The 13,657-nt window shown below is 32.5% G+C and overlaps 1 protein-coding gene across 1 annotated transcript in view; it reads right to left on the bottom strand.

Annotated features, from left to right (window-relative positions):
- The window catches only part of LOC103596673 (dystrophin-like), a gene marked incomplete at its 5' end in the record, with an annotated part of 285,255 nt that overhangs the window by 14,724 nt on the left and 256,874 nt on the right, over window positions 1–13,657 (bottom strand). The window contains one exon of the mRNA XM_008580348.1: window positions 6,344–6,538. Within this exon, the coding sequence (XP_008578570.1) occupies window positions 6,344–6,538 (195 nt within the window). The remainder of the gene's footprint in view (window positions 1–6,343; window positions 6,539–13,657) is intronic.

The raw sequence follows: 13,657 nt of genomic DNA, 5'->3' as shown, positions 1-13,657 counted from the left end.
TGCTTATCACAACCACATAATGCAAGCTCGGTGATTAAGAAAAAAATATTAGTAATATTTTAATTACATGTGGATTCCCTGCCACACACTTTCATAAATGATTGGTTTAAAAGTCATTATGTACACATGTAGTGTATGTCTCCATGCTGATACATGTGTAGATTTTTAGAATTCATATGCCCAGATGATTTAACTCAATGAGTTAAGATGTAATGTAAAAGAAGCTAATTTTGTTTCCTATTTAGTCTGGGCACTGATATTTTAACATTGCTCTGTCCTCATCTATTACAGAGTCCATGCTTGGATGTACTAGACCATCACTCATTCATCAGCAGCTGTACATTTAGTGCCTACTAAGTGCTGAATACAGTGGTGAAGAAGAAAATCAAGACAATTGTTTTTCTTCTTGGTGGTGGTTGTGTGTTTGATGGATGTTGGTCACCACAGGGAACAGATGAGAAGGAGTGGATGGCTCCTTTGCAAACCATTGCAAATGCTGAAAATGGTATCTTTGCTGTTGCTGACTCAGTATCATGGTCTTGATAAATGTAGCACTGAAGTTAAATGGGTACGCATACACTTAAAATGCATGTGTACATGTTTTAAGATTTATAAAACCCTGCACTATTATTTTCACATTTGGGGAAGGTGAAAATAATAGCTTTAATCAGTTTCAGGTATCAAAAATGCCTTAATATGCTTTATAACTTTGTTAACAGAGAAGCACACAACTTTCATTTCTAAGAAAAAAGGATTAGAGAAACCCATTAGCAGCTGTTGTGACAGCAGCTGTTGGGGAGTAGATCCATCTTAAAATTGAAAAAGAAAAATCAGAGTACTATAGACTCAAATTCCAGTTCATTTTCACTCTCTGGAATCTGTCTTCATCTGACAGATTAAGGCAACACCCTGTATAAATCTAATTCTTATACTCTTTCCGTCCCATCCAGCTACCAGGCACTACATTAATGACATATCAAATTGGGAAGAACGTTCAATCAAAAGGCATTAAAGTACTTATTAATTAGGTTTCTCTGAGCTTCTAAGGAAATTTTAAAACTTATTTTTAGTGGCTATGTGGTAAGTTGACCTTTTGATTCTTTCTGCATATTTTATGGTCCACATGTGAAAAATACTTCCTAAACACAGCTATATATTTCGGCCAAAATGTTCTCCATAGGATGATGCATTGTCTTTGCATAAATAACAAATCTGTGATTATAAATAATAAGCGACATTATAATTGGTCAAAGTACAGCATGAATAGTTTATGAACACAAGGAAAACCTCCCCACAACTTAATTGCAACCTCAAAATTCCTACCAGCCCCATGATATGAAAGTTTCTGCCTTCCAGAATTTACAGGATGGGGATTATCAAAATAGTCTTGCTGAGAGAATGGAAAGAGTAGGAGTGAGTTCTTAAAGTACATTTTAGCAAAGTTGGGAGTAAATTGCAGCATGGGAGTCAAATTGCTGGGCCTGATAAAATGATGATGGGGATAAATGCATGAATAATTTCTGATAAAAGAGGGATATGTAAAAAATATATTTTAAAAAATACAGTGAGGCACACATAAATATGAGCTATGCATGACTATAATGCAGAAAATATCTATCATCTCTTCAGTATAAGATAAATGAAAAATAAAGTACTATAGAAATAATTTAAGCAGGATTTAAATTACAGTTAATAAATTAATATTTGTAAAGTAATACACTAATATATGTGTTTAGAAAATTCTAAAAAATCCCAAATCATAAAACTAGTTGAAGAAAGGAATTATATTTATAACTGAATAAATGTGTTAGCTAAACACTAGGGTTTCCCAAGAAAAATCATTAAATCATTTCATTATTTAAAATGTTTACATATAGTCCAAAAAGTCAGTTTTTACTATGTGGTAATACATTAATAAAAGGTATACTTTTCCATGCACCAAACTATTCCATTAGAAAAAAAAAAGTGCTCTTAAAATCTTGTTTTAAAAAATGAAAAAAAAAAATTAAGTAGAATTCAAAAATCATTTGTAATCAAATTTTCTTTTTATATTTTATACGATCCATAATTACTTAATTTAGAATAATTGCAATTTCCTTTTGTGCAATATTATTAAATTGGTGAACCATCCAACCCTTTATCTAGCATACCCCTGTATTACAATATCTACTATACGTAAGCAATCATTCTTCTGTTTTAATCCTCAAGATTTGTTTTTCAGATTTGTACATATGCTACTATCTAATTCCCCTAATACCAGAATAGAAAATCAGTCACTTTGCTCATGGCATTAGTTTTGTCTTCATTTAAGCGATTGGCATAATTAAATTTGTGCTGAAATGCTATGAAATAGATTCCAAAATAAAGATCCTTATCAGATTGTTAAGATCTCTGTTACCACTACTTTTGCCCCTACTTCAAGGCAAGACTAAAGTAGGACAGACAAAAATATCGGAGAAGAAATCTCACATCCCTCAAAGGATCCTCTGCCACATTCACAGAATAGCAAAATTCTCCTAACTGAGCCCCAAATCTGCCGAGAATGGATCCTTATACACACATGCTAAGTTTCTGTTCAAATATAGATATAAAAATGTAATCCCTACTTTGAAAATATTTCCACAATCTGACGTTCTCTCACTACCATTATAGTCCAAGTCTCCAGCATCTTTCTCTTCTCCAATTGATTCCTTGCTTTTACTCTCAGTCCACTACTCTCAACCCAGGAACCACTGTGATCTTTTTAAAACATAAATCAGATCATGTCACTCATCTGCTTAAAAACCTACAGTGGCTACCATCTCACTCAGAGTGAAAGGTAGTCTTTACAATGGCCCATTGGGCCCTCCACAATCTGGACCCCACAACCCCTATGGACCTCATTCTCTACTACCCTCCCCTGGCTCCTTCTGCTCTAGCCACACTGGCCTCTTGCTGTCCCTTGATCAAGACAGGCTCACTCCCACACTTGGATCTTTGCTCTATTTCCTCTACCCAGACAGCAAGGCTGACTTCCTAACCCTCTTCCAATCTTTGCTCAAATGTCTTTTCCACCGTATCAGCTTCTTTATCTATAAAATTAATTTGAGATACTTCATAGACTTGTGGGGATGATTAAATGATAAGATATTAAAAGAGTGCCTAAGCAGTCTATTACAGTTGATTCTCATTATTGCAAAAGATAAAGCCTAGTTGTCATTCTTATATGTTATGCTCTCCTTTTTTGCCCTAAAAATTCACCTTTATTAATACCAAGATCTAATTGAACAAGTAAAGAACTCCTTAGAAAGGGAGAAGTAGCATCACTAGGAAATTCCACACCAATTAGCACAGAGTATTTCCCAGGATTTCTGTTGTCAAGAGCTGACTACCTAGTATATATGCTTTTATTTCCTTTAAAATTGTCATAGATAGAGATCCCCTAGATGCAAATCCCAAGACAAGAATGTTCATGTGAGTGACTTATTAGGGAACGGTTTTAAGAAGCACTAGTGAGGGAGTAGGGAAGGTAGGGGACGGAGCCAGTAAAGAGTGTAATATGAGGCAGGTTTCTATTGTGTGCAGTGGGAACTTAATCCTGGTGTGGAATTTTGGATCAGAGTATAAATCATGCTTCAAAGTTACTACAACCGAAGAGTGAATGAGTAGTGGTGTCTATCCACCCAAAGCCATCTGTTATTGATTGATGTTTGCTGGTAGATGTGAAGATGTAGAGCTTTATTTTCCTGAAGCTTCTGGGCTAGGCTTTGATGACTAGAGAAAGCTGTACGGCACAGAGTCACAGGCACTTGGAGTTGGCAGCTGCAATTCAGAGTGCAGGGAATGCCGAGTGAGGAAAGGGTATGAGTGAAGTCCCAAGAGTGTCTCATACACGAAACTGAAGCTCGTAGTAAAATCAGGTATGTGGAAGCATTAGGATAAATCCTTTCAGTCGGGTCTCTTATATGGGTAATTTCAGCTTCCATGACAAGATTTCACATATTTAAAGTTCTTAGGGGAAAAATTTTTGATAACTTAAAATTTGTGATGCTAAGAATTCCTATATTTATGCTTTCATATGAGATACATTAAAATAAGATTTGATGATTTAACATAGTAATTATATTTTGGCAAATTTTATTAAAACAACCTTTTTTTGGAATACAGTACAAGTTATTCCTAATATTGTTCAAAACTTTAAAAATTTTTAATTCTTTCAAAATAAAGATACTATTGTCTATGTAACAAATATTAATTTTTATATATAAATAATCACAATCAACTGATTATAAATGTTAATATTGGTTCTGAAATAAGAATAAATATTACTTATGTATATGTTTCCCATTCATCGTTAGTTATGTCTTATCTCATGCATTAGCTATTAAATGCAGATTTCCATATGTAAGTAGGTGTTTATCTGCATAGTCCCTGTTGAAATGATTAGGTAGCTTTCCAATTCAATACATGTATTGAAACCATATGTGTTATTTTAGTTATATTTTGTTCAGAAACTAATTACTTTAATTTATTACACATTATTTGTGTTGACTGAACTTTCAAGAGATATGTATGTTAAACCACAGCAATATTTACTATTGTCCTGTAATTTGATTCATGAAAATCTGTCAGGAACAAAATCAACCACAATTTAATTTCAAACATTCCCAACCAGCAGCTGTACAATTTATGCGCTGCTTTTCTATTTTTACTACTGGATAATGACAATGAAGAATGCCTTTTAGAGGAAATACATATTCACTGAAAAGACTGAATTCAAAACTATCCCCCTTCAAAAAACTCAGGAAGGTAGAAAACCCATTTGCCTGCTGCAGGAGATTTGTTGAAAGGGAGATGGAATTGTGCCCACAGCTGCATCTCATGAGGATTCAGTAATCTTGCTAAATTAAACCTGCAATAATACCTTCTTACAAACCACAGTAATCAATACTATTATAATTGGTGTCAGCTATAATAATACTAAACATATCAGGATGAACAAATGATTAGCTATGAGTGTAGCCAGGGGCTTATCTGAGTGTACCAGGTTAAGTGGTATGGAGACAAAGATATTCAATGGGCAACTTAATAAGTTTAGGGTCACTTCTCCTCTGACCCATATGTCTATGAACATGGAAATAAATGAATAGTAGCTCATTAGAAGTGATTTACAGGTTGAATGGCAATGATGAACTTCCAAACTGTGCTGTCACGAGAAATTAGTTAATGTGAATAGTGACAGGAATACTGCCATCTCTCCTTTATCAATTGATTGGGTTTCTTTTCTTCACTGTGCTCATAAGTGATTTGACTTTTACTCCAAAGAGAATAAAAAATTGCACCATACTGAAATGGATGGACTAGTTCCAGAAATCCATGTAGCTCTTATTATATTTTAGTGTGTAATTTTATACCTTATTTGATATAATGTAAGATATTAAGGTCAAGTCACTCAAGATATTGCAACACCAATTTCCAAAACAAATAGCTTTATCTATTTGTGTACTTATGCAGACAAATTGTGGTATAGAATGAGCTCCCATGAAATCATTTAGAGTATAAAATACTTTAGGTAATGTGTGCTGCTGATAGCAAACTCATCTTCTGTCTATAATCTTACGCTGTTGGCACTGGAAAATACCACGCTCTGGCTATACTATATTTCATTTTGAGTGTGAAATGTATGATCACAAAAATTATCTTGAGACACACATTATTATCTATATTTTCTTGATGCTACATTCATTTATCTTCAGACACTGTCTTCTAAAATTCATAGCCTATTCCCTTTCCATGATTTGTCTTAATTCAGAATTCAGTAACTTGCTGTTAGTGGTTTGAAAAAAGCTGGATTTGGTTGGTAGCCTTTGGCTGTAATTTTAAAGAATATATTTTATTTATTTCTATTCAATTATATTCCATATAATTTAAAATTGAATATGTATAAGTGGAAAATATAAAATTAAACAATATACAATAGAAATAACTTAAAATCTCATCTGATTTCTCTTTTTGGGAGGAGAAGAAAGAAAATTAATGTATTAATTGGGAATAAACTGTCAATGCTTGTTTTTTTGGTAATTTATTTCTGCTCTGAGTGCATGTAAAAACTACTATTTTTGTGTATTCCTCTGTTTTAAGAAGCCTCTCAACACTAAATATTATAAAATACCTTTTCTAATGTATATATCTCTTCCTACCCCAGATTTTAAAAGCTAAGCATCTTATATTTTTAAGAATTCCATGTGTAAGTCAAAATGCCTTTCCTGTGTGTACAATTTAAGTCAACTGATCTGGTACTATGGTACTATAAATGATCAATGTGATCTCTTGTAAAATCTAAATGAAAGTGCTTTGCTTTTACCTTCAGAGACTCCTCTTGTTTAAAGAGATCTTCAAAATCTTTAGCACAGAGGTCAGGAGCATTGAGAAGTTGTTCCACTTCTGATAGGGCTTGCGAGGCATGAGCGATCTCAATCAAATAAGTAGAAGGCACATAAGAAACTTCCAAAGGCATGTCTTCAGTCATTGCCATCATTGTTTCTTCACGGACAGTGTGCTGGTATAGATATACAAAAGAACAATTCTTTTAGCCTCCTAATAATGAAAAGTCCTTAATTGAATTTATGTAGGTTCCAGTCTACAGCTGACAGAGGGCTGAAAGTAGATTTAAAAAATCTCATGATCATATATCTAGTAAAATGATTATTATTTATATACCTCTTTCTTCCAAAAAGTTTTAGAAGCAATTTATAATGAGAGATACACGCACATCAGCACTGCATATATGAGATGAAGGGCCAAGAACCATAAGGTTTTGAGAAAAGTAGTTTTGACCTGAAAGATAATCTTTGCCACTGGTTTTTAAATTTTAATTCTAAACTTCCTGAAAATCAGGGTATGGGGTGGAGTGGAGGTTCCACATATGTTGTATTCTTAAGAAAGGAACCTTTTGTATACTTTTTTCCTTTAATATTGATTGAGGTACAAGAGGCACCAAGTGGCTTTGGGTGGTATGTACCTTTCCATAAACATGCTTCTTCAGATTATTTATTTATTCTCCTGCCTTTGATGCTAGTTTCTTGACAAATTAAGCTGCTAATTAAGGTGCTAGATGAGTAGGACTGATTATGGAATTCTTATTTAATAACTCCAGAAAGTTGAGATCTAAGGGAGCACTAACTTCTTCTCCTGTATCTACACTTTCCTAACTGAGATCCAAGAGGTAAAAATGACGATTTGCAGCATAGGCTTTTTGGCATTACCCAATGGTACCTCTTTCTGTATTCGTCATAGGAACAAGAAATAAATACTACTTGGCATGCATATTCAAAAAGATGGATGGATGACCTCTGCTCTTTTCTGTCTACACTAGAGGCAGCAAAACTCTTGTAATTGAAATTATTCTCCCAGTAACTGTTTTGAATTGATCAACTGCCACCTGCCTGTTGATGGTGTCAGCTGAGGATTTCAGTGGCAGGGTCTCTGGGGAAACTCAGACGATAGGTAAGCTAACATAGTCATATATGGCACAGCCTTTTATGACAAGACCATACTCATTTTTGTGGTAATGTAATTAAATGAACTTTGGGATCCCAGAATAAATTTCACAAAGATGTGTAAATATTATAAGCTGGTCAGTTTATGTTTTCTTTTAAATTTTTTTGGACCAGGATTTGTATACTCAATTCTTACATGATATAAAAATACAATAATTCTAATTTAGATATCTCATAAACTTGTGACAGAGCAAATTCACAGAATTGCACCAATTAGCTTAGAAATGACATAATTATAACTTTCACAAGGTTTGGTTTGTTGTGAATATTTTGACCAAATCCATGGCACACACATTCCTTCATAATCAATGAGATGATAAGATATATATATTTCTCATTTACATTTAAATTGATATTAGACACTTTAGCTAGATTTTCATGAAGATGATTCAGTATTTAACCGTAGATTTTAAAATCCAAATTGTCAATTTCACCATTTCAAACCAAATATTTCACCAATTTTAAAAAAAATAAATTAACAGTCTATTTGAATGTGAAATTTCCATTGACATATTGAGTTTAACACTAAATAGCAGAGTCAACAGCACAATTCAAACACATTTATTGTGACTTGCATGCATTCCATTACACTGGTGACTATGTTGTTCTTAATAAAATTTCCAAGTCAATAGGTTTATATTCTTTAGTTGCTTTAACCCCTGTGGTAAAGCTAGTTTTACGTCATCTAAAACAAGTATATTCTTGTAACATCTTTAAATAGTGATGAAATTACCTTTGTTTTTAATAATATGCCTTTTATACCTGTAAGTTTTTAGAGAATAGTGGTTTTTGTTATTAGGGACAGAGTTAGGTAGAGGACAGGTTGTAGTTTTTCTCCTTTTCATTTATTTATTTATTTTTTTGTTTAACCAAGGGGATTGTTTTAGAATTAGACATATCTTCAAAATATTTAGAAAACATGTGTCTCAATTTAAATAAAAAAACAGTGTGAGTTCAAAAATGTTTTGATGTATGTTCTCATCATTTTTTCTTAAAAGAAAATGATATAAGGTCTTTATATTCTTTTTCTGTTTCTTATCTGACATGTAGTTTCCTTGATCTTCATTACTTACATTTGGGTTGTTCTCAGCTATCTTAAATAATTCATGTTGGTGCCTAATAAATATAGCAATTATGGATTATAGATACCATGGAATTTAAATAAACAATCAAATGTAATAAAGAAAAGAGGCACTAAAAATACACTCACATATGACTACTAACTTGGATTTAACATTCTTAAACAAAATTTAAAACCCAAATTTTTACTTCTTCGGCATTTTTGGCTAATTCTACTTTGTTTTGCATAGAAGAATTTCAAATAAAATGAGATTCACTTAAATAATAATTAGTGTTGACCACACAGCTCTGAAGAGCTGGGTGCTGTGTCTTACCAAATAAGATATCATATCAGCCGCAGTCCTGAACCTGGGCTCTAAGAACTTAGGCAGCACACTGTCCTCTGGCTTCTCATTTGTTAAGCTTTTCTCTACTTGACCACATATCTGTCATAGATTCTTTTACTACAAACTAATTAATACACTTCTTTTCCTCATAATAAATATTCATCTGCACATCAAAAGAAAAACAACGTTCACCTATATTTTAGTGGAAATCTCTTTTAAGGGAATGTTGCATGGCATCTATTTAAATTCTTCATTATTCAAATAATTGAAATTTTATATCTGGTTCTAGAAATTATATTTTTAAAATTTTCTTTAATGATGAAGGTCTTATTAACTTGTCATATCCTTCAAAGAAACACTAGGCATTGTACTACAGGTAGGGAAAGCTCTATTAATATGCATACTGTGATTACTTTCAAGATTGCCAGAGGTAAGTCTTAGAGCAATTGTTGCCAATTCATGAAAATAAGGAGACTTACCATGCCACATCCTATTCACTCCATGCTCATACATGGCATGAACAGATATTCCAGAAAATTTAGAAATATTAAAAATGTTAACAGTTGATGAGAGCAATCAATGAAATAGAAAGGTATAGTCTATTACTTTAGAAAAGATCTGAATGAGAAAAACATTGCAATCTTTGCTATCCTAAACTACTTATAATTAAGTAATCTCTTTTCTTATTTTTCTTCTTTTTACTACAAAAAAAATAATTTAGAACACCTATAATTCCTAAAATGTCTCAAATAAAAATTACTTGTGGGCACCGATGCAGCTATATTTTATGAATTAAATTTTAAAAGGTTAATATCACATATTCGATATATTTAATGAAGACTGATCAATTGGATGGTTTAGTTGTTCCTATTGTCTTGATACACAGTATCCAGTTATCATAGATAAAGGAAGTTAAGTGGTACAGATCAGCTGAATAGAGAAAGCTAAGGGATTATCCTGTGAACTTTCATAAGAAATAGAATTATTACAAAATAACTCCTTAATACTACTGGTGAACTGTCAGCTCACTTTATATAAAACTCCATTTTATAAATTTTGAATATTCTCATTTATTTTAACATTCGAATAGGTACAATACTTCATAATATATAGAAACATATTATAAATTTCATATACAAGAAACTGCCAAAAATTGAATCAAAAGAGCAGCAGCCATTTGTAAGTCTAGTTTACTATCTCTTCCTTTAAAATGTATCATTCCTTTTGACACAATCATGCAGGTCTATAATGAATAAACTATATCCACTGAATGACTTTCACTTTGGTTTAATAAAAATTTCAGACAGTTATTTAAAAAATTCAGTATAATTAGGAGTATCATATTCATTTTTTCATCTTTAAGCAACATCCATGCACTCATATTCAGATTGCACTTTTCCATTTGAATTTCATTAACTCTGCCTTGAATAATTATATCCTTCTGAATTTTTATGCGTACAAATCCTGTCTAACCTTTTGAAAATTAACTTGCTTTTGTTAATGCTCTTTACCACCTTATATCTTTATAGATATTCATGCATCATTATCAAGGAAGCACTATAGCCATACTAATTCATTTTATTTCTCTTTTTTCATTTTCATTTCTAACTATATATACCCCAAAGAATATGCTGTCATCATTTTCTGAGAAGAAAAATGAAGAAGTGTAAAAGAAAGCCCCAATGTACCTATTTTTATTTAAAAATAGAAAGTTCAATCGGTCCTTAAAAAAGGATTATTATTGAACAAAACTGATTTTTATGGTCTACAGCTGAGGTCGAAACAGTTTTGAGATTCTGAACTATGTAATTAGGCACAGGTATCACTTATAAAGTTTTAAATAAACTTTAGTTTTTCTGAAACTTTAGTTATCACATTCTTTTCATTACTTAAATTTTATTTCTTTAAGGGTATAATAACTGCATGAGATAAAGGCAATCCTGCTTTGAAACAAATTATGCATTATATCTAAGTTTTAAAACAAGATGTTTTCCCAAATGATTTAAGGGACTTCTCTCCTTCAAATTGTGGTTACTGGTTTATTTATGAGTTATGAGGTCAAAGAAATTCAAGAAGAAAAATGTACTACATGCCACATTATTATGACATATACCTGCAAGTACCTATTTATCTTATATAAATATGATACATAAAATATGTCCACATATTCAAAGTCTAACAAAAATAGATTATCTGACAAAAAAAGTAATGTAGTGATGGAGACTTTTTCTATTTACTCATTTAGTGTTAGTGAAGATAAAGATGTGCTAAATCTTTAAAATAAAGTAGGAATGTTTACTAATGATTCAAAGTGAATTATGGTATGAAAATCTTTGAGCCATGATATAAAAATCTGTTAATCTTTATCTGATTCTCTTTTCTCAAAATAACATTCTTAAATATTATGGATTATTTAAAAATAACAATACAATTGTATGTAAATCACAAATAGGATTATAGGCTTTAAGCGGGATCTGATAAGTCATAAATGAAAAGGAAACGGGAAAGACTTAAGTAATCTTAGACAGGTAGCTCTGTCTAGTAGCCTTGAAAATGTTCAGAGATAAACAATTAAGTTTCCTTCTAGGGATCGTTACAGAAATAAGGAAAGTTGAGCTATTTTTATTTATTTCCCCTGGATCATTTACAGATGTTATAAGCATAAAAAGTCAAATCATATAATTAAATTTGGCAAAAAAAGATTGCATCAATCTATAGAGAGAAAAAAAAAGTCTCAAATAATAAAACATAAAAAAAAAGAATATGACAGAAAAGATAGGTATGGGTTTAGCCTGCCATGTTCACTGTTTTGGATACACATAAATGACATGGCAATGCTAGCACTCCGACAATATTGGGTCTTGTGGGTTTTAATTAGGTTGCTGGGTAGAAAGACCTTGAATAATCAGTCTGAGTCCAAACAGATTGGTTATGATCTTCCATTGAGAATATAGCAATGAGAGAGTGTTTGCTCTTAGATGTTTTCCCCCTCATTATTGCACCATCTCAAAACTGCTTATGTGAAACTATGTAACAAGCAAAGGTAGTATCGACCCTTGAATAATCATTAAGTAATCGATTAACAAACTGTGTTAAGCCTATACTTTACCTCTTCTGTTAAAAAGGAATAAAAGACACCAAAAATACATAAAACAATCGATAAAATATTGCAGAAAATCATCCTTTATAGCCATATTATTTATGTTCTAAAATTACAAGAAATTTTTGCAGCAGGGCAGGCTGTTAGGGAAAGAGATATGCAGGTGAAGCTGGATTTGGCAGTCTTTAAGTGCATTCTAGTTCGAGGAAGCCAGGCATGTCTAGTGTCCTGTATGAAAGGTCTGGCAGGACTTGCTCATTTACCTGCCTCATGTTGATCCTTCCTTTCTACACCTAATTCCTCAGGGCCACGCTCAATTACTATCTAATTAAGCTGATAAACTGAATGGTGAAAATATGTTAATGGCTTACAGTGGTTTAAAGTGTTATCCTTCAAAGGACAACATTTGCATTTTAATAAGGATTTGGGGGAATTAACATAAATTATTAACTTGGTAGAATTTTAGTCACTAAGTATGGCCTGTGAGAGAAATGAAATAAAAGGGCTTTTGGTTTCCATGAAGAGAAGTTCCAACACATAATTACCAAGTTGTATGGCCCGCTTTGTAAGAAATCACCGAAAACATAACATGATAACTTAAGAGATAAGTTAAGTACCTTACAATGCAAAATAAATGCAGCAAAAACTCATGCATAGTACCTAGCATATTGTAGGTTATCAAAAATATTTGTTGCATAAATAAATGAAGAAACGAGTATCAGCTAATAAGAACAATTTTAAAAATGGATATTTGGCTAGAATTGCTGGGGTCTACAGCTGTAAAATAATTTATATTTTGGAATTCCCATAATTTAAACAGAAATATTTTCTTAATTTTATAATGTAATCTTTATTGGTATAGATTAAAACTTGTCTCTAGTTTAACTGTATCACATTTCTACAATTTAAAGCACACTAGCTAAATGCTATTGCACATCCATGTTTTGGATATTCAGTTTCTTTCAGGTATTAATGTAATTAATTATATGTGAACACACTCAGAAGCAATTATTTGAGATAGTGTTATATAATTTTAGGAGATATTAATTATAGCCCTTCATGGAGGTCACAATGACTATTAGCACTTTGAAGGTTCTGAGAAGCCCTGTATTCAAAAAATCATTTTAACTCTTGATAACTCTTCCCAAACTCTTCACATACAACTTTCCATTTAGATATCCAGTATATATTTTCTGTTAGTAAGCTAATCCAAAATATCAGCTTGGGGTACCTAGTATAAAAATCCTTTCATATGGGGCCAACCCTGTGGCTCACTCGGGAGAGTGCAGCACTGGGAGTGCAGCGGCGCTGGGAGCGCCGAGGCCGCGGGTTCGGATCCTATATAGGGATGGCCGGTGCGCTCACTGGCTGAGCGCGGTGCGGGTGACACCAAGCCAAGGGTTGCGATCTCCTCACCAATCACAAAACTTTTCATATGTTCACTTGTGAAAAATAACACACACACAGACGTACATACATATATTTAATTCAATGAGAAAATCAAAGTAACATGAGAGAAAATAAGAAAGAAATTACCTTAAACTCTGCGGTTATATTTCACCCAACTATATCACTTAATTTCTATTGCCCTGTGGATCTTCTAGCATGAGTGG

The sequence above is a fragment of the Galeopterus variegatus genome, unplaced genomic scaffold (genome assembly GCF_000696425.1).
Source record: "Galeopterus variegatus unplaced genomic scaffold, G_variegatus-3.0.2 Scaffold2070, whole genome shotgun sequence".
Taxonomy (NCBI): domain Eukaryota; kingdom Metazoa; phylum Chordata; class Mammalia; order Dermoptera; family Cynocephalidae; genus Galeopterus; species Galeopterus variegatus.
The sequence above is the reverse complement of the archived record's forward strand: the minus strand, read 5'-3'. Positions and strand labels throughout refer to the sequence as shown.